General features: G+C 42.0%; 2 protein-coding genes and 1 long non-coding RNA gene across 4 annotated transcripts in view; 2 read left to right on the plus strand and 1 right to left on the minus strand.

Annotated features, from left to right (window-relative positions):
* On the plus strand, positions 1-14,901 carry LOC139547167 (zinc finger protein ZFP2-like). Of its 2 annotated transcripts, none has more exons than XM_071356224.1 (2): positions 1-1,405; positions 3,832-4,626. In XM_071356224.1, exons 1-2 carry the CDS (start codon positions 973-975, stop codon positions 3,852-3,854), a joined length of 456 nt encoding a protein of 151 aa, XP_071212325.1. In that variant the 5' UTR covers positions 1-972; the 3' UTR covers positions 3,855-4,626. The 2 variants fall into 2 exon arrangements, with proteins under 2 accessions (XP_071212325.1, XP_071212324.1); XM_071356223.1 differs by lacking the exon at positions 3,832-4,626 and adding an exon at positions 12,042-14,901 and having other exon boundaries at positions 17-1,405.
* Positions 1-27,134, plus strand: part of LOC139547169 (zinc finger and SCAN domain-containing protein 16-like) — a 223,489-nt gene that overhangs the window by 137,497 nt on the left and 58,858 nt on the right. The gene's annotated exons all lie outside the window — the stretch shown is intronic.
* LOC139547188 (uncharacterized) overlaps positions 12,586-27,134 on the minus strand; it is a 15,606-nt gene continuing 1,057 nt past the window's right edge. The window contains exon 2 of the long non-coding RNA XR_011669350.1: positions 12,586-15,157. This is a non-coding gene — a long non-coding RNA (uncharacterized lncRNA). The remainder of the gene's footprint in view (positions 15,158-27,134) is intronic.

The raw sequence follows: 27,134 nt of genomic DNA on the forward strand, positions 1-27,134 counted from the left end.
AAACTGAAGATCTCGTACAATGCTGTGTCCTACTCCCTCACAGAACAGCGCAAACTGGCCTAACCAGAATAGAAGGAGGCCCCAGTGCACAACTGAGCAAGAGGACAAGTATATTAGTGTCTAATTTGAGAAACAGACGCCTCACAAGTCCTCAACTGGCAGCTTCATTAAATAGTACCCGCAAAACACCAGTCTCAACGTCAACAGTGAAAAGGCGACTCCGGGATGTTGGCCTTCTAGGCAGAGTTGCAAAGACAAAATCCATATCTCAGACTGTTTAAAAAGAAAGAAAAGATTAAGATGGGCAAAATAACACAGACATGGGCAGAGGAAGATTGGAAAAAAGTGTTATGGACAGACAAATCTAAGTTTGAGGGGTTCGGATCACAAACAAGAACATTCGTGAGATCCAGAAAAATGAAAAGATGCTGGAGGAGTGCTTGACGCCTTCTGTCAAGCATGGTGGCTGGCAATGTGATGGTCTGGGGGTGCTTTGGTTGTGGTAAAGTGGGAGATTAATACAGGGTAAAAGGGATCTTGAAGAAGAAAGGCTATCACTCCATTTTGCAACGCCATGCCATACCCTGTGGACGGCTTTTAATTGGAGCCAATTTCCTCCTACAACAGGACAATGACCCAAAGCACAGCTCAAAACTATGCAAGAACTATTTAGGGAAGAAGCCGTCAGCTGGTATTCTGTCTATAACGGAGTGTGACGTATAATCTAGTGGACGGAACGCTTCTTTCGACCGCAGCAACAGTTAGTCAGCTACCTCCGTAGCTTGCTAGACAAAATAGCAGAACCAATAAAACTCTTTAGACGCTTTAGTGTATATTAGCCACTGTGCTTTAAACCCACTTCTGTCGTCTAGTTTGTTATCCGATTTAATTTCATATTTACGATGCTGTTGTTTTTAGTCATCTATCGGGCTGGTTAAGTTAGCATTAGCCTAGCTAGCTAACATCCCGACCATGAGTTCACTAAGCTACTCTCCTGCTGAAGAAGATGAGGTCTGCTGGACGGAGAAGGAGGCTCTCGTGAAAGAGGAGGAGGAAGAGAAGGATATTACAATACGAAAACAAGTAGAGGGTGAGTCTGTTACAATTAAAGAAGAGAAAGACATTTCAGTTAAAGAAGAGGAAGACGCGTTCAGAGTGAAAGAGGAAGTTACAGTAAAGGAAGAGGCGTTCAGAGTGACAGTTAAAGAAGAGAAAGACGTGTTCAGAGTGAAGGAGGAGGAAGATGCAGTTTTTGGAGTTTTTGGAATGAAAGAGGAAGAGGGAGAGATGACTGTCACATCGAAGAAGGAAGAAGAGGAGGAAACTGGATATCTGGGCCCGGTTTCCCAAACGCATCTTAAGGCATCCAATGGTTCTAATGATGAACGTGCACTGATTAACACTCGTAAGTACTGTCTTAAAAACAGAGGCACAAGCTCTACAATTGTTAACCTGATGTGTGAAAGGGGAAATATACAATTGCTACATCCACATTTTGACTTTAAATTATTTATTTCTAGCCATTGATTCTTGAATAATATAACACATGCCTCATGTGCTTAGTTCAACTGTTGTACCCCATCAGAACCCCAAATAAGCTTTTTTTACTCCAATGTTTAGAAACAATCTAAATGTAAACTAACACTGTATAGCCTCAACATGGTTAAAACTATAATGTTGATATCATGGATGGTCAGTCCTTGCATACATAAGGCTGTCTATGAATTTGAAACTAGTTACATTTCTCCAGCCTCATCCATCATCTTATTACCAATACAGTGGTGGAATTACAGCTTTGTTATTGTTTGAACTGCAGATTGTTTGATTGATGTGTGGCTTTTTAAAGGGACATCCTTTAAAACAGAAACAAAATGGCTGCCCAGAGACCTGAGCTGTGTTTGAATACTCATACTAACCATACTATTTGTGAAGTAAATTGAGTATATATGTAACAGTTTAACTTTATGGCGTGCCCCGACCCGGGCGCGAACCAGGGACCCTCTGCACACGTCAACAACAGTCACCCACGAAGCATCGTTACCCATCGCTCCACAAAGGCCGCCGCGGCCCTTGCAGAGCAAGGGGAACCACTACTTCAAGGTCTCAAAGCAAGTGACGTAACCGATTGAAACGCTATTAGCGCGCACCACCGCTAACTAGCTAGCCATTTTACATCCGTTACATATAGTATGCTTATTTGTCATAGTATGATATAGTTAGTATGCCAAAAGTTCCTGGATGTCGTACTACATTTGCCAAAATACAAAGTATACATGCAGAGGACACTATTTCTGTGTTTTTGGGCCCATAATGCAATTCTTCAGGAAATGGGCGTGGCTTTAACGTTTTCAGATTTTAAGAAAATTGCGGAAAATATGCAGCCGAAGTCCAACGAGAGAACGGATACAAATGAACTTCTTTAACTAATTATGACTAATGTTGAGCAATGTAATAAAGTAAAGACTTTTCAAATAAGTTATGTTACATGTTATTTTAGCTACATTATCCTTACAAACCGCATAGCATATCTTTACAGCCATATGTACCAGTATGTCAGCTAGCTACCTAACGTTAGTTGGCTACAAACTTGCCAGTATATTAACTATATTCTAACTAACTACCCAACGTTTATTGACCTGATTATTCACGTCGTTCTTAGTCGTTGTGCTTTCTCATTGGACATTTAATGTGGGTGCGTTCATAAATTCGCTCTGGCTATCTACTCCGATTTCAGAGCACTCTCGTCTGAGTACCAGAGAGCAGAATAATTAATTTACTAGCGCTCAACACCCGTTGAATATGTCCAGGTGTCAGTAAACGTCTGCAAAAAAAGCTCAAATTAAATTGTTGCCAGCAGCACAGTTAGTCACCAACGCTCTGGATAACATGAAAACAGCCCAACCAGCTCTGCTAGTGCAAGTAAAATGGTAAGAGTGAGGTTTTATCTCATTTGTGTCTAGCAAGCTATTCAGCGTTAGCCAGTTAACTTGGGTGCTTTACTGTCGTTGTGAGGTCAGAACGCTTGGATTGACCCTACTCTTCAGCCATACAGTGCTTGTTTACAAACAGTGGCGTTATACGAGCTCATGTTTTGGTTTCTGGTGGGTTAATACAGTTGAAACATTTGAGGCATTTATAAGTTATATTTTTCAAGAATCAATGGATATATAGTAGATGGGTCTTTCTATAACTGCCAGTGAAGATTTCCTGTGGGGGTCAAATTGTTAGTGCTGTTGATAAGTCATTGTATAATATTCTGCCAATTATTTTCTTAGCAAGGTGTTGCTAAAATAATGTTAGCGGGCTAGCTAACTTGCTAAATGTATTAAGAGTCAGCACAAACGTAATTAGCTAAAACTGCCTGGTACCAGTGCTGGTGTAGGCCTAGATAAGCATGTTTGTGCAGCGGTATCTTATCAGAGAAGTATGAATATGTTGGCTAGCTAGCCGGCTACATGAAGTAAGAAAACATGTAATGTAACATCTAATTAGGGTCACCTGGAAACACTGACCAACACTTTGGATCCTACCATGTCTTCTTCTCTGAGGTGTATTGTCAAACTACACTCATCAGGTGTATTGCTGCCCCCTACTGTACGGGGTTGTAAAAAATACCCCCAAAACAAATATGGTTTTGGATGAACAAATCATACTAATTACAAAAAATAAAATAAAAAATAAACAGTTTGACTAGTGCAATTTCTCACTTGCACTATAAACACAACAAAGTCCACCTTCTTCACTATTAGTGTGTTGGGATCCTTCTCTTGCATGGCTTCACTGCAGACTGTGGGACATCCACTACCTTCTCCTCTCTCTTCACTCCTTCAGCTATTTTCACTGCCTCCACATAGGACAACTGCTGGATAGACCAGATCCTAGCTACTGTGACATCCTTCATCCGTACATGGCACTCCGGGAACTTGGGAACGTGATTCCCATCACAATTACAACATGCTTCATCTGACATATTTATTCCTTCAGCAAACACTTGCAACGTGTCCGAACTTTTTACGATTGTAACATTGCAATGGCTTCTGTATATCTCACTTACCCAGGTTTCATAAGTTGGGAGAATCACTTACCAAACTACAGTAAAACCTTCCATCTATCATTTGTTTTAATCAACGTGTGTCTACCTGAAATGTTATCCCTAAACCACAATAAGCTTTCTCCTTTTGTGCTGTTGACACACAATCAGCATCATACCGCTCTTGGTCACTCGAACCGATTCCACTTTACCCAATTCATCCTTCACCATCTTTGAGACTGCAAACAGGTCACCCCAAAAACATCCTTGCTGATAATTCCCACTCCAACCATAAACTGCTGTTCATTACCAACTTTAGCCTTTTTCACTCCACTGTTCACCATCGTCCACTCAGTCTCAACAACTGTACAGAGCCACTGTTCTTCACCATCGTCCACTCAGTCTCAACAACTGTACAGAGCCACTGTTCTTCACCATCGTCCACTCAGTCTCAACAACTGTGCAGAGCCACTGTTCTTCACCATCGTCCACTCAGTCTCAACAACTGTGCGGGGGCACCGGTTAGTTGAGGTAATATGTACATGTAGGTAGAGTTAAAGTGACTATGCATAGATGATAACATCAGAGAGTAGCAGCAGTGTAAAAAGGTGGGTGGGTGGGGGTGGGGGGGGCAATGCAAATAGTCTGGGTAGCCATTTGATTAGATGTTCAGGAGTCTTATGGCTTGGGGGTAGAAGCTGTTTAGAAGCGGTAGCAGGGAGAACAGACTATGACTAGGGTGGCTGGAGTCTTTGACAATTTGTTGTGCCTTCCTCTGACACAGCCTGGTATAGAGGTCCTGGATGGCAGGAAGCTTGGCCCCAGTGATGTACTGGGCCATTCGCACTACCCTCTGTAGTGCCTCGCGGTCAGAGGCCGAGCAGTTGCCATACCAGGCAGTGATGCAACCAGTCAGGATGCTATTGATGGTGCAGCTGTATAACCTTTTGAAGATCTGAGGACCCATGCCAAATCTTTTCAGTCTCCTGAGGGGAAATAAGTTTTGTTGTGCCTTTTTCACAACTCTCTTGGTGTGCTTAGACCATGTGAGTTTGTTGGTGATGTGGTGACCTGCTCCACTACAGCCTCGTCGATGAGAATGGGGGCGTGCTCGGTCCTCTTTTTCCTGTAGTCCACAATCATCTCCTTAGTCTTGATCACGTTGAGGGAGAGGTTGTTGTACTTGCACCACACGGCCAGGTCTCTGACCTCCCTATAGGCTGTCTTGTCGTTGATCAGGCCTACCACTGTTGTGCCATCGGCAAATTTAATGATGGTGTTGGAGTCGTGCCTGGCTGTGCAGTCATGAGTGAACAGGGAGTACAAGAGGGGACTGAGCACGCATCCCTTAGGGGCCCCTGTGTTGAGGATCAGCGTGGCGGCCCGTCAGGAAGTCCAGGATCCAGTTGCAGAGGGAGGTGTTTAGTCCCAGGTTCCTTAGTTTATTGATTAGCTTTGAGGGCATGATGGTGTTGAATGCTGAGCTGTAGTCAATGAATAGCATTTTGACATGGGTGTTCCTTTTGTCCAGGCGGGAAAGGGCAGTGTGGAGTGCAATAGAGATTGCATCATCTGTGGATCTGTTAGGGTGGTATGCAAATTGGAGTGGGTCTTGGGTTTCTGGGATAATGGTGTTGTGAGCCGTGACCAGCCTTTCAAAGCACTTCGTGGCTACAGACGTCAGTGCTACGGTTCGGTAGTCATTTAGGCAGGTTACCTTAGTGTTCTTGGGCACAGGGACTATGGTGGTCTGCTTAAAACATGTTGGTATTACAGACTCGGACAGGGAGAGGTTGAAAATATCAGTGAAGACACTTGCCGGTTGGTCAGCGCATGCTCGCAGTACACATCCTGGTAATCTGTCTGGCCCTACGGCCTTGTGAATGTTGACCTGTTTAAAAGTCTTACTCACATCGGTTGCGTAGGGCGTGATCACACAGTCTTCCGGAACAGCTGGTGCTCTCATGCATGTTTCAGTGTTATTTTCCATAGTTTAGCTCTTTTGTCACTGGGCATCTATCGACTGTGCTTCCCTTTGTAGTCTGTAATGGGTTGCAAGCCCTGCCACATCCAACGAGCGTCAGAGCCAGTGTAGTACGATTGGATCTTAGTCCTGTATTGACACTTTGCCTGTTTGATGGTTCGTCGGAGGGCATAGCGGGATTTCTTATAAGCTTCCGTGTTAGAGTCCCACTCCTTGAAAGCGGCAGCTCTAGCCTTTAGCTCAGTGCGGATGTTGCCTGTAATTCATGGCTTCTGATTGGGGTATGTACGTACGGTCACTGTGGGGAAGACGTCATCGATGCACTTATTGATGAAGCCAATGACTGTTGTGGTGTACTCCTGAATGCCATCGGAGGAATCCAGGAACATATTCCAGTCTGTGCTGCAAAACAGTCCTGTAGCTTAGCATCTGCTTCATCTGACCACTTTCTTATTGATGAAGTCACTGGTGCTTCCTGCTTTAATTTTTGCTTGTAAGCAGGAATCAGGAGGATAAAATTATGGTCAGATTTGCCAAATGAAGGGGGGGAGAGCTTTGTATGCATCTCTGTGTGTGGAGTAAAGGTGGTCCAGAGTTGTTTTCCCTCTGGTTGCACATTTAACATGCTGATAGAAATTTGGTAAGACGGATTTAAGTTTCCCTGCATTAAAGTCCCTGGCTACTAGGAACACTGCCTCTGGGTGAGCGTTTTCCTGTTTGTTTATGGCGGAATACAGCTCATTCCATGCGGTCTTAGTGCCAGCCTCAGTCTGTGGTGGTATGTAAACAGCTACGAAAAATACAGATAAACTCTCTAGATAGATCGTGTGGTCTACAGCTTAACATGAGATACTCTACCTCAGGCGAGCAATAGCTCGAGGCTTCCTTAGATATCGTGCACCATCTGTTATTTACAAAATACATAGTCTGCCGTCCCTTGTCTTACCAGACGCCGCTGTTCTATCCTGCCGGTGCAGCGTATAACCATCCAGCTAGCTGTATGTTGATAATGTTGTCGTTTAGCCACGGCTCCGTGAATCATAAGATATTACAGTTTTGAATGTTCCGTTGGTAGTTTAGTCTTTGAAGTCATCAATGTTATTTTCCAAAGATTGCACGTTTGCTAGCAGAATGGAAGGAAGTGGGGGTGTATTCGATCACCTACGAATTCGCAGAAGGCAGCCTGCCCTTTGGCCCCTATTTCTCCGCCTTCTCTTCACGCAATTAACGGGGATTTGGGCCTGTTCTCGGGAAAGCAGTATATCATTCACCTCGGGCTCGTCGGACTCGTTAAAGGATAAAAAGGATTCTGCAAATCTGAGGTGAGTAATCGCAGTTCTGATGTCCAGAAGTTATTTTCGGTCATAAGAGACGGTAGCTACAACATTATGTACAAAATAAGTAAAAAATAAGTTGCAAAGAAACAATTATTTTTTTTTAAACACACAATTGGTTGGGAATACGTAAAACGTCAGCCTTGCTCTCTGGCTCCATCTTAAAGACAGTTATGCCGTGCTCCACGTTGGATCCAACCTCCCTAAACAAATTGATGTTTGTAATGTGTTATTGTCTACTTGATTTCCAGTAGGGTCTCGTTAGTCTGTTTGGACACAGAGATACTTAGCTCATAAAGTGTAGAGAATTTTTCCTTGATGGATAGGCTATTGTACAACATACAGAGCTATTTTCCTTTTTTCATGACATTTAGAATGACAACACATTACAGAGTAGCCTAGTGGGATTATTCACAAAATTATCTGGTTATGAAATGTCATGACTAAGACATTTTTAGTTTCCGTTTTTCACCTGAAATATTAAATGATTTATAGTCCTAGGTCTATGTTGTTGTTAAGTTAAGTTATGCGTCCTACAGTAGGTGTATGTTGTTGTTAGTTGAAGTTATGGGTCCTACAGTAGGTCTATGTTATTGTTAGGGGAAGTTGTGGGTCCTACAGTAGGTCTGTAGTTAGGTGAAGTTATGGGTCCTACAGTAGGTCTATGTTGTTGTTAGGGGAAGTTATGGGTCAATTTGGCATACACAAAGTGTACAAACACTCATTGTAAGGCTGATGGAAAAGCTAGCCAAAGAGCATTATACTTGTTGAAGTATAATGCAGTTGACTTGCGGCAATAACACAAACATTATATTAAGCAGGAGATTCAAACGAGCCTTACAATTATAATCCAAAGTTGTAATATTCAGAACACTTTGTGAAAAACCAGAACCTTCGTCCAAAACTAGCGGTTCCGCCTTAGCGTTGTCGGGGTAGGTGCCTTGTCCCTCTTTGGCTTATTGGTGAAATCAGCTGTCAGACAATATCTTCTTTAAGTAAATCAATCAAACCTTTATTTAATGTAATTGTCGACAGAAGTTGACAACAGGAACATAACGCATGTTTCCGAGTAAGTTCTGCACCCCACCTAAGGGCACAGCTGATTTCATACATGTGATCACTCCCTAGTGGTCTGATTACCTACGTCAATGTATGTGTGTATCAATAAGCTGAGGTTACCTTATAAGGCAACCTAGTACAGTAGCTTCTCTGATTTTCTTAGAATTGTCCACTGTCACACAAGATCAAAATGTCAAAACCAGAGAGTGGTTACTTCTCTTTATCTAGTTTCGGTCTGACTCAGACCTAGCCTGCAAGCACTCTCTCACAACAGCCAGGGCTTAACCACAAATACTAATATAGATGCTTGTGCAACGTATAGTGGCAGAGTTTTTAGACACATAGCAACAGTATCGTATTATAAGGCCTGCAGCAAAACATATGGATCTTAAAGTCCCCTTAATCAATAATGGGGAGGGTCTTTGTGACCCACCCCCTACATTCCCCCCGCTGAGACTAATAAGTCTCACAGGTTCAATCATAATATTCTCCTCTGAAATCAAACAGAGTTGGCAAAACCCCAGGATCCATTTGATCCCAGCCTGCTAAAGGGAGAAACAACTCCTGAGGTTCCTGGAATGCTGCTGGGGTGAGTCTGACTATATTCCCATTCCTCCTGAGTCCTGGGAAGAACCTCATGAGTTGGATGGACAATGGGATTAAGAGAAACCAGAAATGTACCTGTCTCACCTTCAGCATGATTTGTATCAGCTTCCACCAACACCATCACTCCAGCATGTTCAAGAGCAGTTACAGTCATTCTCTTACAAATACAAACAGTAGCCAAAATCACCAATCCTCCTACAAGTACAGGAATAAACAATGAAAACAAAGTTAACATAACTTTCCCCATTACGGTTCCAAATTTAGCTTTAAACCAGTCACCAGTTTTGTCAAAGACAGATTTTTCTGATTTTGAGAGTTTTACTAAGATCAGCAATCATATCAATTATCGCAGTCATATTCTCAGAGGAGTCAGGGAGGAGCATAACACAATTTTCAGGATCAATAATACCTAGTACGTTACAGTGTCCTCCTTCCTTCGCCAAAAGATAATCTAAAGCCAACTCATGGCGGCTGACGACTGCTTTCAGATTTTCGACATCTAATGAGAGTTGGCTAAATCCTGGGATTGTTAAACTCATATGGGCCTGTAAAGAATAGGTTCAATTATTCACCCACTTTCCCAGGACAGCCACACCCCAGCAGGGTATGACTGACATACCAAGAATCTCACCCGGGCGTAGGACATGACCATAGACTTCCTAATTGTTTGGGATGAGTCGTTTGGCACGCTCCAGTTCCCCAGAGTTGGTTTTACCTGTCTCATTGAAAAGATGGGTGACTGGAATTCTTAACATATACATTTCTGTTCTCCCCAAATAATAACACCCCCCCCCCCCATCCAGGAGGTAAAGTGAGGTACCCCCTGTCATACCCACATCCATCCAAAAGGTGCTGCCATGCCTTCCTCCATCCTGGAAAAGTTTACACCTGTCACCTGTTGCATTACCCATATGCCAGATGTGTTCCCCTTCCCCTGTAATCCTATGTACGTCACTGCTTTCACACATTTATTATTCTCCACATCCCCGTCCACAAAGGGAACGAGTAGGATTTGGAGAACAATAAATACCCTGCATGTGTGTTTCCATGGTTGCAATTTTCTTGTTTCACAACCATAGTGTGTGTATGATGGTGTCCTCGACATCTGATGACTCTTTGGGTTCTGTGGCTGAACCCTCTGTTGGTTCTTCTGGCCTTTGGTCTCGGCCCTCTGGCTATGGTCTTCCCCGTTTCTCCTCTGGCTCCTCCTCATCGGTGGATCTCAGCCTCTTTTGTTGCCATGGTCACCTGGAAGGGTCCCATCCATCTTGGCTGGTTCCATTTTCTCTTATGGACTTGCAGTTTGACCCAGTCTCCAACGTTTATGGGAAGCTCGTCAGGGTCTTCACCTGGGGGAACCTCGTTTGCTTTACTAGTGTGAGAGTGGAGAAAACTTACAACAGAGGTTAGTTCCTTCATGTACTCAAGATGGTCACACTGTGTCTCAGTTATTTCTATCTGTCGGTCAGTCATAGGTCTCACCCCTGGAGTATTCATTGGTCATCTTGTTAACATCTCATAAGGTGTACACCCAATACCTTTGTTAAGGCTGCTGCGCATTTTCATGAGGACAAGGGGCAAGCATTCCACCCAGCTCATTTTTGTGGAATGGCAGGCTTTTGCAAGCCCCCTTTGATCATCTAATTAACCCTCTCTGTAATCCCGTTACTCCACGGGTGATAGATGGACTCAAACTTCTGGTCAACAACACCCATCATTTTGGCCACTTGGGCAACCACATCTCCTATGAGATGGGTCCCATTGTCTGCAGACAAAACCTCAGGCACTCCCAACCTGAGTATAATTTCCCTGACTAGCAATTCTGCAACTGTTCACGCGTCGCAGTTGGTGGTGGGAAATGCTTCCACCCACCTGGTGGGAAATGCTTCCACCCACCTGGTGAACCTGTCAATTATCACCAGGCAGTATCTCTTTCTTTCTTTTCGCTCTATCATGTCTATGAAATCTATAGCAAGGTGGACAAAAGGTCCTTTTGGAGTGGGGAACTTCCCTGGTTGCAGTGGAGTTCCCATGTCTATGTTATATAATAAACACGTCGTGCAACAATAAATTAACTTTCTAAATATATATATTTTTTTCACGTGCTGATTCAAATTTTTGGCAAAACCATTGGGCCGAAATCTTCTCCACCATATCCCCCTTTGACGAATGGCTCACACCATGAGCCAATCGGCAAACAGTAGAGATCATGATTGATGGTTAACAGGGCATGCCAGACAAAAGATGTAGCCATAAGCCAGACCTATTAGTAAACCCTCTTGCTCTCCAAACCCCACTAGCATATGCTGAGTCTGAGTAGACAGTAAGGGCCTTCCCCCAATTCACAAGCTGAAAAGCACATACCCTACAGGCACCAGGTTCACGGGTGTGACTGATGTGACTGTGGGGGAGCTGCAGGCTGTGGTTGTGGTGAGCCTGTAGAAACAACTTTGAGCAGCCATCATATTGTGAGTTAAACCACCACTTCCTGTCTCGATCTGTGCAAGCTGGGCCTTCTTCAGTGCAGTGTCCTCCTTTTCTTGCTCTCTGAATAGGTCACACATTGTACTTTTCTTTTGCTTCTGTAGTAGATTGTGTTTTCTACAGGCGGCCATATGTCTTGGATCTTCCAGTCTGTTCCTTTTTGTGGAGTGAGTTGACGTGGCGAGGGAAAACTCGCTCCAGGAACTGTGCATTCTTTTTTCATCCAATTCTATTGTTCTCATGCCGCTTTTTGCTGCTGTTGTGTCTTCCACCGCCTTCATCTGAGTCCCCTTGAGGATAATTGTGGTTGCATCTCCATTTTCTTCTGTCCATGGTATGAGAGGGTAGATTTGTGTATAGTCACCCGGGGGTCCTCTGGGTTGATTTTCATAGGGCGGCAAATAATTGTCAAATAATTTAACAGACGTCATTTGTTGTACAACTTCTTGGCCCTGCTCTGGGCATCACCTTTTAACTCAAATAAACAGTGGATTTCTGCTGTTGTGGGCCTTTAACCATCTGTCTGACTTTGTTGTTCACACAGGAGAGAGATGTGACTATCGTGGATCCTCTGGGGAGCCTCAACAACATAATGATGCTGACGAGGAAGAGAAGAGTCTCTCCACATCAGAACACCTAAAGAAACACCAGCGGAGACCCACAGGAAAGAAACCTCATTGCTGCTCTGACTGTGGGAAACATTGCAAATATTCATCAGACCTTAAAATACACCAGCGTGTACACACAGGAGAGAAATCTCACGACTGTTCAGATTGTTCAACATCACAGATTTTGAAGCTGCACCAGAGAACAGGAGAGAAATCTCATAGTTGTAATCAATGTGGGAAGAGTTACTTAAGGTTAAAATCACTAAAAGTACACATGAGAATTCACACTGGAGAGAAACCTTATAGCTGTGATCAATGTGGAAAGAGTTTTGTTCAATCTAGCGATCTGACAGTACACCAGAGAACACACACTGGAGAGAAACCTTTTAGCTGTGATCAATGTGGGAAGAGTTTTATTGCATCTAGCAATCTGACTATACACCAGCGGACACACACAGGAGAGAAGCCTTATAGCTGTAATCAATGTGGGAAGAGTTTTATTACATCTAGCCAGCTGACTTCACACCAGCGAGTACACACAGGAGAGAAATTTTACCACTGTTCAAATTGTTGGAAAAGCTTTTCAACATCACAGACGTTGAAGCTGCACCAGAAAACACACACAGGTGAGAAACCTTACAGATGTGATCAGTGTGGGAAGAGTTTTATTACATCTGGCAATCTGACTATACACCAGCGGACACACACAGGAGAGAAACCTTATAGCTGTAATGAATGTGGGAAGAATTTTAATACATCTAGCCATCTAACTACACACCAGAGAGTACACACAGGAGACAAACCATATAGCTGTGATGAATGTGAGAGGAGTTATACTGCATCTAGCCATCTGACCAGACACCAGCGAGTACACACAGGAGAGAAACCTTATAGTTGTGATCAATGTGGGAAGAGTTTTACTACATCTAGTGATCTGAAGGTACACAAGAGAACACACACAGGAGAGAAACCTTATAGCTGTGATCAGTGTGAAAAGAGATACTCTCGTAAAAGATTTCTGATCAAACATCAGAAAATACATACATGAAGGAGTTATTTGGTGAGATCAATGAAATAACAATTTAGAATGTTTTTAACATTGTATTTGGAGTTTTTTAAGGAATTTCACAATGTAGAACCCTAAACGTTTGCCCCATTCAATATATTTCAGCATGATAGGGATATTAGCCTAGGGAAAAATCCAGGCTCTGAAATGGAAGAGTACTATTTGTGATTTAACAAAAAGTGAGTTACACTTATCACGTTGGTGACCCACTTGAATCAAAATGGAACACTTCAAAATGTAGCTAGCTGTTTACCACGTTGGTGACCCACTTGAATCAAAATGCAACTCTTCAAAATGTAGCTAGCTGTTATCTACAAATTGTCCTCTAACCAGTGATGTACACATTATTCCCAGATTCCGTGTCGTTTTTGAGCTGTTACTTTTAACAGGGTGTGCAACCTCATCTCCCTCTCGCACAATTGATTTGAACATGATATCGATGAGTGATGACAAATAAGTGTTGCGTTCCATTGTTTAGCGACACCTAAATTGAAATGCATCACTCCAAAATGTAGCTGACTGTCATGTTTTATTATTCCATGCATCACCATTAAGTGAATTGTTGCCAACTCAAAATTAACAAAGGGGTGTACATTTGGTTTTGATATTTCATATTTACAATTCATGTAACATTTAGTAATCATCATTATTTATGCAACCAACTGATAATTTTCAGGTATAATTATATTGACATTGTTGCCCTGCTTTTATAATATCAGGGTTAATTCTCACACGTGCCAACCCAAATGTACTAGAGCATGACATTGGGGACTAGGCCCTGATCCAACAACATGCCTACCGAGTGAACCCTGAAAAGAGAGAACTCCGCAGTGAGGTGGAAAGTTACTACGGATATTGCAGGAGTTTCCTCTTGAAATCAGACATGTCCGTGGTAAGGACAACTTGGTTGCTGATTGTCTCAAGGGTGGGCAGTCAAAAAGATTTGTGTTTTGCGTTTAGCCAGTGCGTTACCATGGATGCCAATTGATTTTGACTGCACTTTTTCTGTATTGGAGATGAGTTTTGTTTGGGCTCGTTTCAAGGGGATGAGAGTTCTAGAAGCAAGCCAATACATTGTAGAAAAATAAATTTAGAATTACATGTTTTTTTAAATATATATTTTTTATTGTTGTCAGCCAGGTGTTACAGGCTTTGGTTTTTGCATTTATGTTTTGAGGTTGGACTTTAGCACGTATAGCTCGTTAGCACGTAGGGGGCACTGATTGGTGTCACCTTGTTAGTCAGTATGTGTTAAACCTGTGCTTTCTTGTTCATCTCGTTAGTGGGAAGGTGTTTCACCTGAGCTGGTCCAGGTGTATTTAAGAGTGTCTGGCCCAGTGCTCCAGTTGTCTTGATAGATGTGGACAGTCAACCCTTTTAGTTGTGCTACCCTTTTGGTTTACTTCCTGTCTTTAAGTTTGGTGTGGGTTTTTATTTTGTTTGCCTCTTGGGCAGATTTAGTGGGTCTCATGGTGGGTGTCTTTTAGGTCTAGTCAACTTCCAGTGGACACCCCCATAGTGTCTTTCAGACCCCCTCCTAAAAAACAAGCCTATATTTTGGATTGGATATTGCATCCAATTAATATTTTAATCAATGCTCATTAGTCTTTCAGTTTAGTCTTATGTTTGTATACTAAATATTTGTTTATTTTCAGTTTTTTCCTAAGAAGCCTTTGTGTTGCATGCATGTCTGAAATGTACTGTATAAATAAAGCTTGATTTGATTTGAACATATTGTAATACAAATGAACCCAATGACCGACCAATCAAGACTCATGTCAAACCAATGAACAAATATGTGTAAAAGCAACAAGTATCTTGGTCCATCTTAGTATGAAAAACAGTACCAATCCCACTTTCCAGCCTGCTGAAGGCGTGATGGAGTGGTAAACACCACCTCCAGCTCTACCAGGGGCTTGAGGTGGTCTCCCACAGCTCTGATTTTGTCATGTTCTGTGGCCTTGCCGTTCCATTTCTTGACTGCCCCTGCAACACAGAAACACATTTAGTCATTATATACAACTCTCAAAGTAATGGATATGGAGCATCTATGGCCTCAGTTACACATGGCACCTAAATGTGACTTCTGTCATCCGATCACTCCAAGCTGCATTAGATTCAGATCTACCAGGATGGGCTTTTGACATAGTCTGGATGCAGTCAGGCCACTGAATATGCATAAGCAATGTAAAGAGATGTGAGGAAAAGTACTTTCTTCACAAATGACCTTCATAATATCAAAGAACAAATGTGTGTGCCTGAGGGGAAATTAACTTTCATACAGCCACAAGGGGTGAGAAATTACACCAATATCAGTGAACAGTCAATCATGCCAGCCTCTTTTTGAAAGGCCTTTACTTATGACTTAAACAGATTCATTTTCTACCCAGCTTATTAATTAATGCTGTGGGGTAAATCAGGTGTTTCTTGGTGGGCTTAAACAAATCTACTGTGAAACAAAAATGTACACTCTACACACATGTTTATTGACTTAAAAAAAGACCACAGTAACATGACAGATATAGTAGAGATGATACAAAAATCTACAACTCAGAAGTATTATTAAAAATGTGTAAGAAATTGAAATACATAATATATGTACCCCATCTCAATTTTCACAAGAGACATATTACATGGTTTATTCAAAAACCCTAGAGACAAACTACAAATTAACACTCTAGCTCAGCAGATGTACCCGGGAAGGAAATCCTACTTTATGGAGAGCTATGACGACGCTACCAAAGCGCAATTTTCTTATTTAATCGTGGATTTAAAAAGCAAATACTCCAGAACACCTGTCTTCTGTATATGCCTAGTTTTGTATATAAAAACATCAGTGACTCTTTGCTTTGAGGTCATGTATGTCAATTTGTTGCTCTCTTTGCCTTTATACATCTCTTTGACCTACTGTAAACTCCCTCGGTTGTTAACATCTACAATAATAATTAGACGTACGAGTCAGAGTTATCATACCCAGTGTCAGGGTTAGCTAACTCTGGAAATTCCTTTGGTCTGTACAGAGTTAGGTAAATCAGCTCTTTGCCCCTTACACCTTACATGGGTCATAATCTCCAAGCTGCTCTAAACGTTGATGTTTTGGTGTCTCTAGGTTAATCTCTAGACTGTTGAATGAGGCCTGTTACAACTTTCTTACAAAACCTTTAAAGGGAGTTTGTGAAACCATTCAGTCATGGATGTATTTAACACGTATTGCATGTTACAGAAGACTCCTGTTGTACTTTGAATCGCCACTCATCCCTGTTACATCTTGATGTGATGGTTCTCTAAGTATGTACATGTTTATAATGCACATAGTGTGAATATTGTTTTCCATAAAGTTATTAACCCCCTAAACCGAAATATGAAATTACCTTTAGGATCTTTCTTACCCCTTATCACTTTGGGGTTCTAATCTCCCTCTTTCAAAATCCCCACTGTGACCAAATCTCTAACATTCCTGATCCTTCCCATATATTTTAACTCTAAACCTCCCACAATAACTATTGTCTATTGTTAGTCTCAGTGACCTTACTGACAATATCAACGTTTTATACATATCTAAATACAATGTTAGATACAGTTTTCATGTCTTTCATTATGCAGACATTTGTTTATTAGATTAAATTTCTCATTAAGAATACTGTTGTTTTAATTCTATATGGGTCCTGCATTGCCTTGATCCCGTGTTCTCTTATGGGTCATTGCTTTAAATTACAATATATCAATTATGTTCTCGGGTCAATTACTTAGAAGGGCTTGTTCTCCCACCCCTCCCGTCTGTTCCCAGGTCCATATTTGGGAGCCCCTATACATTCAGGATGTAAGGCTTACTAGTTATGTCAAATGTTAGGAAGACCTGTTGGTCGTAACAAAAACAAAACATAAAAATTACATTTGGCCCCATCTTTTCACATACTGTTTATATGGGTCTTTTTAATTTAGCCTGTTGCATGGCTCCAGCCACTTGGAGGCTCGGTGCATATACAAAGAAAAAGTACCCAATTCAACCATTGGTGGATGGTAACTAAAATAATGACAATGCATGTAGTCATGTTAAGGTTTTCATTGTTTTCTTGTCAGAGTTTTATGGTTTTGCATATGACTGTGCATTATAGGATGTCGTAATAGGGTTGAGGATCAGATCAAGCCTATTGGTATTCTTGATCAATTATTGATCCCAAAAAGACACACACCTGTTATGGTATTAATTCCACATCTGTTTACATTGCTCGGTAGTGTATTAGTCTGGTATGAGACACGATAAATGATACAGTTTAAGTAAAGTACAAAATAAACAGCATTATCCTAAATTGAGAGCTGAATAAAATACGTTGACATTTCTGGGTATGTCTCGCATGTAACATAATATATAATAACATAATATAACATAATAACGTAACATAATACAAATCTGTCAAACAAATGTATTTCTGAAAACCCCTTTTTGCATCTTCAATAGTTGTCACAATGTATTTTACAGATACCCTGGCTATAAAATCTAAGACCTATCAATGCATATGCCTCAGCACAGCCTCTTGGAAACATGCCCTAGAAGTCATAAACCTAGGAACAAAATTATAGAGGTATCATGATCTGAGTGGACATTTAAGAGCACATGTGCACCTTATTGTTTTTCTAGATGTTCCAACGTTCGTAGATGACCCTCAGGGTCATATAACAACCAGGGTTGCTGTAGAGTTGGCATAAGTTCAACACTCAGGAGTCAATGTCCTATCTTTTGTCTTTTTCATAGCCTGAGAGTGAGTGAGAGAGAGTGAGAGAGAGAGTATATTACCTAAAGTTATCACAGCTGCACACTATGTAACACATTATATCGATAATTGCCTAAAATTGTATGTCATTGTCTTTCATAAATGTTGCAATACCGGATGTTGAAACATTGGTAAATATTTGCTACTTTGGTATACATTGAGTGAAAGGGTATACATTAAGAGAGAGAGAGAGAGTAATATTACACACTTAAATAATAGATCATCATTCACACACACACAGCCCTGTCTTCATAGTTGTTCATAGTTTATTATCATAGTTTGATCATAGTTTTGTCATAGCTTCTAATTATCGTTTCTAATCACAGATTGAATATAGTTGGCCATGGTTTCTAATCATACTTTCTAATCATACTTTCTAGTCTGAGAGGTCTGATTTAATAAGCGGGTAAAGTAGACCCTAAGAGGGCAGAAGCTATTGTTTACAAACAGTATGAATAAAAACAATGGTTCATTGTATAAATAGCCTTCATTTAAAAAAAAACATACATGTAAATTCCTAGAATTAATACCTATCATTCATAAATAATATATATCTATATACAAACATCAACTTGAATATTCAACTCCCCTTCAAAAAGTTCCATGAGGAAGGAAGGATTCACCGATTATCTTTTTATCTGTTCTGGGCTGGTGTTTGGAGTTAAGGCCGTTAGTACAAAAGGCTGTTAGTACAAAACCGTGGAATAGCATCTGTTTCATCTGCTCCTCCGAAGTCGTTCAGAGTCCCTAATGCTGCATGTACCCCTGTTTGTTGGCTGTCTGGGTATCATACAGACTCTGGGTATCATACAGACATTAGATAATGTAAACATGTATTTATAATAATAGATACATTTTAACTTATAAGAATACGTGCATTTAACATATTACCTAAAAAATCATTGGCCCCCCGTTTAAAAAACCATATCACGCCGGTTTAATATTACAATAATATCAATAATATTCAAACAATTCCCCGACTCCAAATCTAATATATTATTTTCACTAACTCACCTTCAGAAAGCTCCATTAGGACGGATTCACGGAGGGTCTTTTAGCTGTTCTGGGCCGATAACTCTTCTGGGCTGTTGGCCTTGTCTGGAGTTAGGGTAAGGCCGTTAGTACAAAATCGTAGAATAGCATCTGCGTCATCTGCACAGGCCCATTTTCCCAGAAAAGCATTCCTCCGCGACAGACCCGGGGCGAGAGAAAAACGAGAGATTCCCGTTCATTAAGGGGTGAGATATAGCATTAATCCCCCTTTAATTCTAAATCTTTAGTACATACAGTTTAAAACATGTTATAATTAATTAAACATTTTTACTATTCCTTTCTTACAGATAAAGGGCCTGGTTCTAGGTTTTGACATCCTGCCGTTTCCAATTCCACCCCGTCGTCAAGACAACCTCTCTTGTTCGCAGGATATCCCACACCCAAGGCTCCGTAGGTTTTCCAGGCACATTGTAGTTCACATCCAGACAGGCTTTGGAAAATACATACGAACTAATAGATTTTTGTATCATCTCTACTATATCTGTCATGTTACTGTGGTCTTTTTTTAAGTCAATAAACATGTGTGTAGAGTGTACACTTTTTTCTCACAGTAGATTTGTTTAAGCCCACCAAGAAACACCTGATTTACCCCACAGCATTAATTAATATGCTGGGTAGAAAATGAATCTGTTTAAGTCATAAGTAAAGGCCTTTCAAAAAGAGGCTGGCATGATTGACTGTGACAGCCCCCCACCCTGGAGAGCAGCCCTCCTTTGATCCCCAACCTAGGAAAATCACCTGTTGTTTGGGTATCGTTATGTATATATGCCCTCCTATTGTTGAATTGTTTAGATAAAAAAACATATTTTCAAACAACCCTGCAGACACACACACACACACACACACACACACACACACACACACACACACACACACACACACACACACACACACACACACACACACACACACACACACACACACACACACACACACACACACACACACACACACAGGATAGATCAAATGCCTACACATGCTTTAACATATACAGATGCACTATCTTGTTAAATAAACACCAACTAAAGCGTGACAGGTTCAAAGGAATAGATGCACTATATGCATAAATTAACACTCTAAGGCGCGAGAACAGGAACAGGATGCCCATATATGGGCATAACCACGTGATAACTTCCCGCCAGGATGTCCTGACCGGATGCCCAAATATGGGCATGCACACGTCATCCAAACATAGGGTCATAAATCAAACGTTTGACATGTGCCGTCTACTTTATTCTCTCTGGCGGGTTGCCGGAAGGTATATTTAATTTTAAAATGGAAAAAGATTGAAATATATTGCAATATATACAAAAAAAATACGAAAAAAAATACCATTTACAACAAACACGTCTTAATGCTACTCCATCTTGGATTACAAGATGACTGTTAAAAACAATTGGATTTAGCAAAATCTGAAATTATTTAGTATTTCTGTGCCCATGAAAACTGTTTCCCCAGCGTAACATAAGAAGCCACTTAATAATACATAGTTCGAGTCCATTTCAGAATACAAAAAAACTGTCCGACAGCAAGATCCTTTATTTAAGTTGATGTTCATCATATGACAAGCGTAACGTTATGACTATAACTACTGTTCCCTGAAGGAGGGAAACTAGGTACAACATACTATCAAATCTACGCCTCGCTGGAAGCCCCGCATTCCACAGGTGATGAGAGTGAGGCTTGGATTTATTCCTTAATATTAATACCGCTCTTCACCGACCCAGGAAAGGGCGGGGACAAACAGGTGTTGTACCTCGTTTCCCTCCTTTAGGGAAGTGTAATTATAATCAAAGTTACACTCCCTTTCAGTCAGTAAACTTCGGTAGAACATACTATGGGGAAATAAAATCATTCCCCAACCGACCCAAACGGATACTAAATGAAACAGCCTCTGGCAGACCACCCACACCTGACCCTACAAGATGTGTCAGTTTTGTCAATTTATTCATTGTCTTTTGTTTGAAACACTCCTGTCAATGTTGAGTAATGACGCACACCTGATTACCCATTTAGAAGTTGGATTAATCTATCTGGCCTGCACACAAATGTAGGCCTATAAATGTGCCCATTTGGGTCTGATAGTATTTCTCATTGTCTTAACGCTGCACCACTAATGAGTTGTGGAGCTTCTCGAAGTAACTTTTCTTCACCTCCAAACAGCAAGTAAACAAAGTCTAATCAAAATCAATTGCGAATGACAATAGTTCCTCAAAGTATTTTAGTAAAAGATTTCCAGCTCTCGCCCTTTCGATAACCACTCAGCACAAAAAGGGAAAAATGTAATGCGCTGATCCTGTGGAAATGTCATAAAATACCTGATTACTTTTTATTCTTTGCACAAATAGCTGACAGCTGTGTCTGTCCAGAACTCACTGGAGCAGGAAACTGAGGGCCTAGAATATTTTATACAATGTTGCAAGCTTGCTATACGAGTTTCCTGACCCAGTTGATAATTGAACTCCCCTCCTGCTCCGTGGCTCGACGACTCATTGCGAGCTCACAGAACAGGGCTCCGGGCAGCCGAGCGGAAATGGAGAAAAACTCGCCTCCCTGCGGACCTGGCATCCTTTCACTCCCTCCTCTCTACATTCTCCTCTTCTGTCTCTGCTGCTAAAGCCAATTTCTACCACTCTAAATTCCAAGCATCTGCCTCTAACCCTAGGAAGCTCTTTGCCACCTTCTCCTCCCTCCTGAATCCTCCTCCCCCTCCTCCCCCCTCCTCCCTCTCTGCTGATGACTTCGTCAACCATTTTGAAAAGAAGGTCGACGACATCCGATCCTCGTTTGCTAAGTCAAACGACACCGCTGGTTCTGCTCACACTGCCCTACCCTGTGCTTTGACCTCTTTCTCCTCTCTCTCTCCAGATGAAATCTCGCGTCTTGTGACGGCCGGCCGCCCAACAACCTGCCCGCTTGACCCTATCCCCTCCTCTCTTCTCCAGACCATTTCCGGAGACCTTCTCCCTTACCTCACCTCGCTCATCAACTCATCCTTGACCGCTGGCTACGTCCCTTCCGTCTTCAAGAGAGCGAGAGTTGCACCCCTTCTGAAAAAACCTACACTCGATCCCTCCGATGTCAACAACTACAGACCAGTATCCCTTCTTTCTTTTCTCTCCAAAACTCTTGAACGTGCCGTCCTTGGCCAGCTCTCCTGCTATCTCTCTCAGAATGACCTTCTTGATCCAAATCAGTCAGGTTTCAAGACTAGTCATTCAACTGAGACTGCTCTTCTCTGTGTCACGGAGGCACTCCGCACTGCTAAAGCTAACTCTCTCTCCTCTGCTCTCATCCTTCTAGACCTATCGGCTGCCTTTGATACTGTGAACCATCAGATCCTCCTCTCCACCCTCTCCGAGCTGGGCATCTCCGGCGCGGCCCACGCTTGGATTGCGTCCTACCTGACAGGTCGCTCCTACCAGGTGGCGTGGCGAGAATCTGTCTCCGCACCACGTGCTCTCACCACTGGTGTCCCCCAGGGCTCTGTTCTAGGCCCTCTCCTATTCTCGCTATACACCAAGTCACTTGGCTCTGTCATATCCTCACATGGTCTCTCCTATCATTGCTATGCAGACGACACACAATTAATCTTCTCCTTTCCCCCCTCTGATAACCAGGTGGTGAATCGCATCTCTGCATGTCTGGCAGACATATCAGTGTGGATGACGGATCACCACCTCAAGCTGAACCTCGGCAAGACGGAGCTGCTCTTCCTCCCGGGGAAGGACTGCCCGTTCCATGATCTCGCCATCACGGTTGACAACTCCATTGTGTCCTCCTCCCAGAGTGCTAAGAACCTTGGCGTGATCCTGGACAACACCCTGTCGTTCTCAACTAACATCAAGGCGGTGACCCGTTCCTGTAGGTTCATGCTCTACAACATTCGCAGAGTACGACCCTGCCTCACGCAGGAAGCGGCGCAGGTCCTAATCCAGGCACTTGTCATCTCCCGTCTGGATTACTGCAACTCGCTGTTGGCTGGGCTCCCTGCCTGTGCCATTAAACCCCTACAACTCATCCAGAACGCCGCAGCCCGTCTGGTGTTCAACTTTCCCAAGTTCTCTCACGTCACCCCGCTCCTCCGCTCTCTCCACTGGCTTCCAGTTGAAGCTCGCATCCGCTACAAGACCATGGTGCTTGCCTACGGAGCTGTGAGGGGAACGGCACCTCCGTACCTTCAGGCTCTGATCAGGCCCTACACCCAAACAAGGGCACTGCGTTCATCCACCTCTGGCCTGCTCGCCTCCCTACCTCTGAGGAAGTACAGTTCCCGCTCAGCCCAGTCAAAACTGTTCGCTGCTCTGGCACCCCAATGGTGGAACAAACTCCCTCACGACGCCAGGTCAGCGGAGTCAATCACCACCTTCCGGAGACACCTGAAACCCCACCTCTTTAAGGAATACCTAGGATAGGATAAAGTAATCCTTCTAACCCCCCCCCCTTAAAAGAGTTAGATGCACTATTGTAAAGTGGTTGTTCCACTGGATATCATAAGGTGAATGCACCAATTTGTAAGTCGCTCTGGATAAGAGCGTCTGCTAAATGACTTAAATGTAATGTAAATGTAAATAATTAATACAGTGTTTCAAGTTTGTTGTAGACAGGCCATGTGCAGCCAATGTGATTTCTAGGATATTTATTTTTATCAGGATATTTTCTACCTGCAGAATGCAATGTTTTTATTTGTTGGCTTTATGTAGGCAATTTTTTTACATAGTTGGCAATACAAGTTACTTGTAGATTTGTATAATTTTCATTTAGATAGAATGTAGATTAATCACAGACAATAATTGAGATACTATTATGAATTAAATGTGCATCTGAAAATCATAACTGGCACACAGATTGGTAGAAATGGTCAGATAAATTGGCACTCCAACTGGAAAAGGTTGCTGACTGCTGGTGTAGTCAATTACTAGTCTATTAGTCTATCTATCTGTAGTCTATTAGTCTATTACTGAAAACTTCAGGAGCAGAACGGCAGAATTTACGAAGTCCAGTAGCGGAGGGGGGAGGGGGGCTCCCTCTGGTCAGGTGATGTTGACGACCGGCTCCCTCTAGTTATGACTTCGAGTCATTTGTGTGTCTTAATTATTTAATCAAACAAAATGCTTAAACCCTTCTCAAAGTTGGTGCCTTGACGGATTTGTAAAAAATGGTTTGTCATGAAACACTATTTATTTATTCATTTAAATGTAACCTTTATTTAACTAGGCAAGTCAGTTAAGAACAAATTCTTATTTACAATGACTGCCTACCCCGGACGACGCTGGGCCAATTGTGTGCCGCCCTATGGGACTCCCAATCACGGCCGGTTGTGATACAACCTGGATTTGATCCAGGGTGTCTGTAGTGGCGCCTCAAGCACTGAGATGCAGTGTCCGCTGCGCCACCTGGGAGCCCCAAAATTATGTTCTAGTGCTGTCCCCAACTAAAATACATCTTGGTCAACCAAGAGTCATCTGTTCTTTCTACCAATCGCCCCATGTGTTTTTATAAAATCAAATATACGTACTGAACTTGTCTGATGCTTTAACCTGTCTGGCACCAGTGGGACGATAGCGTCCCACCTCGACAACAGCAAGTGAAATTGCAGGGCGCCAAATTCAAAACAACAGAAATCCCATAATTAAAATTCCTCAAACATTCAAGTATTATACACCATTTTAAAGATAAACTTCTTGTAAATCCAACCACAGTGTCCGATTTCAAAAAGGCTTACCGTGAAAGCACACAATCTGATTATGTTAGTTCAGCGCCTAGTCACAGAAAACCATACAGCCATTTTCCAGCCAAGGAGAGAGCTCACAAAAGTCAGAAATAGCGATTAAATGAATCACTAACCTTTGATGATCTTCATCAGATGGCACTCACAGGACTTCATGTTAAAAAATAAATGTGTGTTTTGTTCGATAAAGTTCATCTTTATGTCCAAAAACCTCAGTTGAAATTGGCGCGTTATGTACAGTAATCATTGTCCCAAACAAACATCCGGTGAAATTTCAGAGAGCCACATCAAATTACAGAAATACTCATCATAAACATTGATGAAAAATACAAGTTTTATACATAAGATTAAAGATAAACGTCTTGTTAATCCAGCCGCTGTGTCAGATTTCAAAAAGGCTTTACGACGAAAGCACACCATGCGATTATGTTACATGCTGACCAGACCAGACACGTCGCGTGCGCGAGCGTCGCAAAATAAATTTAGCAATCCATGTTATTCAATACTTGCGCCAACGAGCGTCTGCGACGCCAAGGGCTAAAATAGAACTCATTCCTATTTCTGACGCAGATCGCGCTGCAAGTCCTGCCTCTCCCATCTCCTCATTGGTTTATAGAAGCAGGTACCCACGTGCCATCTCCTCATTGGTTATACCCACGTGGGTGATTGAAAGACAAACTGTTTTGCCAGTAGTCGTGGTAATACAATGAAAGTTTAGATGCGATCACCATATAAGTTAAACGATGAAAAGGCCTGGAAGGAGGAGAGATGACTAGAGACGATTCGGTTGGCCGTTTTATGTGTGGATTAATTGTCGAAGTAGAGGTCCTTGTGCATATTTTCAGGTAAAATAACAACTCAATGTTTATTTCCCAGGACAAATTAGCTAGCAACAGCAAGCTAGCTAAATAGGACAAATTAACTTTAGCTAGCAATAGCAAGCTAACTAGCTAAATTGCCATACATGTTTAATGCTTTTCGACCTGTCCCCAAATTAATGTCATTGGTTCAGAGTTTGTTTTGATATTTTAACCTGTGTGTCGTGATCGCGTTTGGTGTGGGGGGGAAAAATAAATGTATGCACGATAGCGCACGATGGCGCACACGCACAGCCGGTCTGGGTTCCGTGTTAGGTCAGCGCCTAGCCACAGAAAACCATACAGCCATTTTCCAACCAAGGAGAGGTGTCACAAAAGTCAGAAATAGCGTTAAAATTAATCACTTACCTTTGATGATCTTCATCTGGTGGCACTCCCAGGTCTCCATGTTAGACAATAAATGTTAGTTTTGTTCGATAATCCCTCTTTATGTCCAACTGAGGTTTTATGTCCAAAAACCTCAGTTTTGTTGGTGCGTTTAGTTCAGTAATCAAAAGGCACAATGCGCGCTCTCAACATCAGACGAAATGTCAAAAAAGGTACAATAAAAGTTTGTAGAAACATGTCAAACGATGTTTAAAATCAATCCTCAGGTTGTTTTTATCATAAATAATAAATCATATTTAAACCGGACAAAAGCTTAGTTAATAGAAAAGGTAAACAAGAAATGCGCGCTCCCGATCACGCGCTGGGCTCATGGCTGGAAATTTCCGCTGTCCACTGAAAGTGCTGTATCTCCCTAATTTTTCAGAGTAAAAGCCTGAAACAATGCCTAAAGACTGGCCACATGTAGAAGAAGCCATAGAGATAGTGAACTGGGTCCTAAGTCTTTGTATGGTGGATAGGCTTTCAGTGGAAAAACAGCCTTTCAAAATAATAGTACTTCCTGGATGGATTTTCCTCAGGTTTTTGCCTGCCATATCAGTTCTGTTATACTCACAGACATTATTTTAACAGTTTCGGAAACTTTAGAGTGTTTTCTATCCAAATCTACTGATTATATGCATATCCTAGCTTCTCGGCCTGAGTAGTAGGCAGTTTAATTTGGGCACACTTTTCATCCAAAATTCCGAATGCTGCCCCCTACCCTAGTGAAGTTAAAACAAAGGTTTCAAACCAATTAATGAATGTAATTGAATCTAGGTATGTCTTGCCTTTAATGTAAGGGCATGAAAAGAAATTGGCTGAATATTATAGAATGACTTATCAACAGCTCTAATAATTTGCCTCCACAGGAAATCTTCACTGGCAATTCTAGAATGTACTATATAGCCTAGAAACATGGTTAAACTATCATTATGACATCACGGATGAATTCTAGAATATACTATATATCCTAGAAACCTGGTTAAACTATCATTATGACATCATGGATGGCCAGTCCTTGTATCCATAGTGTAGTGAATTCAGGGGGTAACCCTGAACTGAACTCAAACCTGGGTCCAGCGACTGTCAAGTCAACACCTTATAACTGTTACGCCAAGATGTCTGAACTTCTTGACGAGGTCGCTAGGTGTTGGGTTACGGTT

The sequence above is a fragment of the Salvelinus alpinus genome, chromosome 20, assembly GCF_045679555.1.
Source record: "Salvelinus alpinus chromosome 20, SLU_Salpinus.1, whole genome shotgun sequence".
Taxonomy (NCBI): domain Eukaryota; kingdom Metazoa; phylum Chordata; class Actinopteri; order Salmoniformes; family Salmonidae; genus Salvelinus; species Salvelinus alpinus.

Coding starts and splice junctions, on each gene's coding strand:
- LOC139547167 (XM_071356223.1), top strand. CDS start 973: ATGAGTTCACTAAGCTACTCTCCTGCTGAAGAAGATGAGGTCTGCTGG. Junction 1,406..12,041: donor ACGTGCACTGATTAACACTC/GTAAGTACTGTC, acceptor TTGTTCACACAG/GAGAGAGATGTGACTATCGT.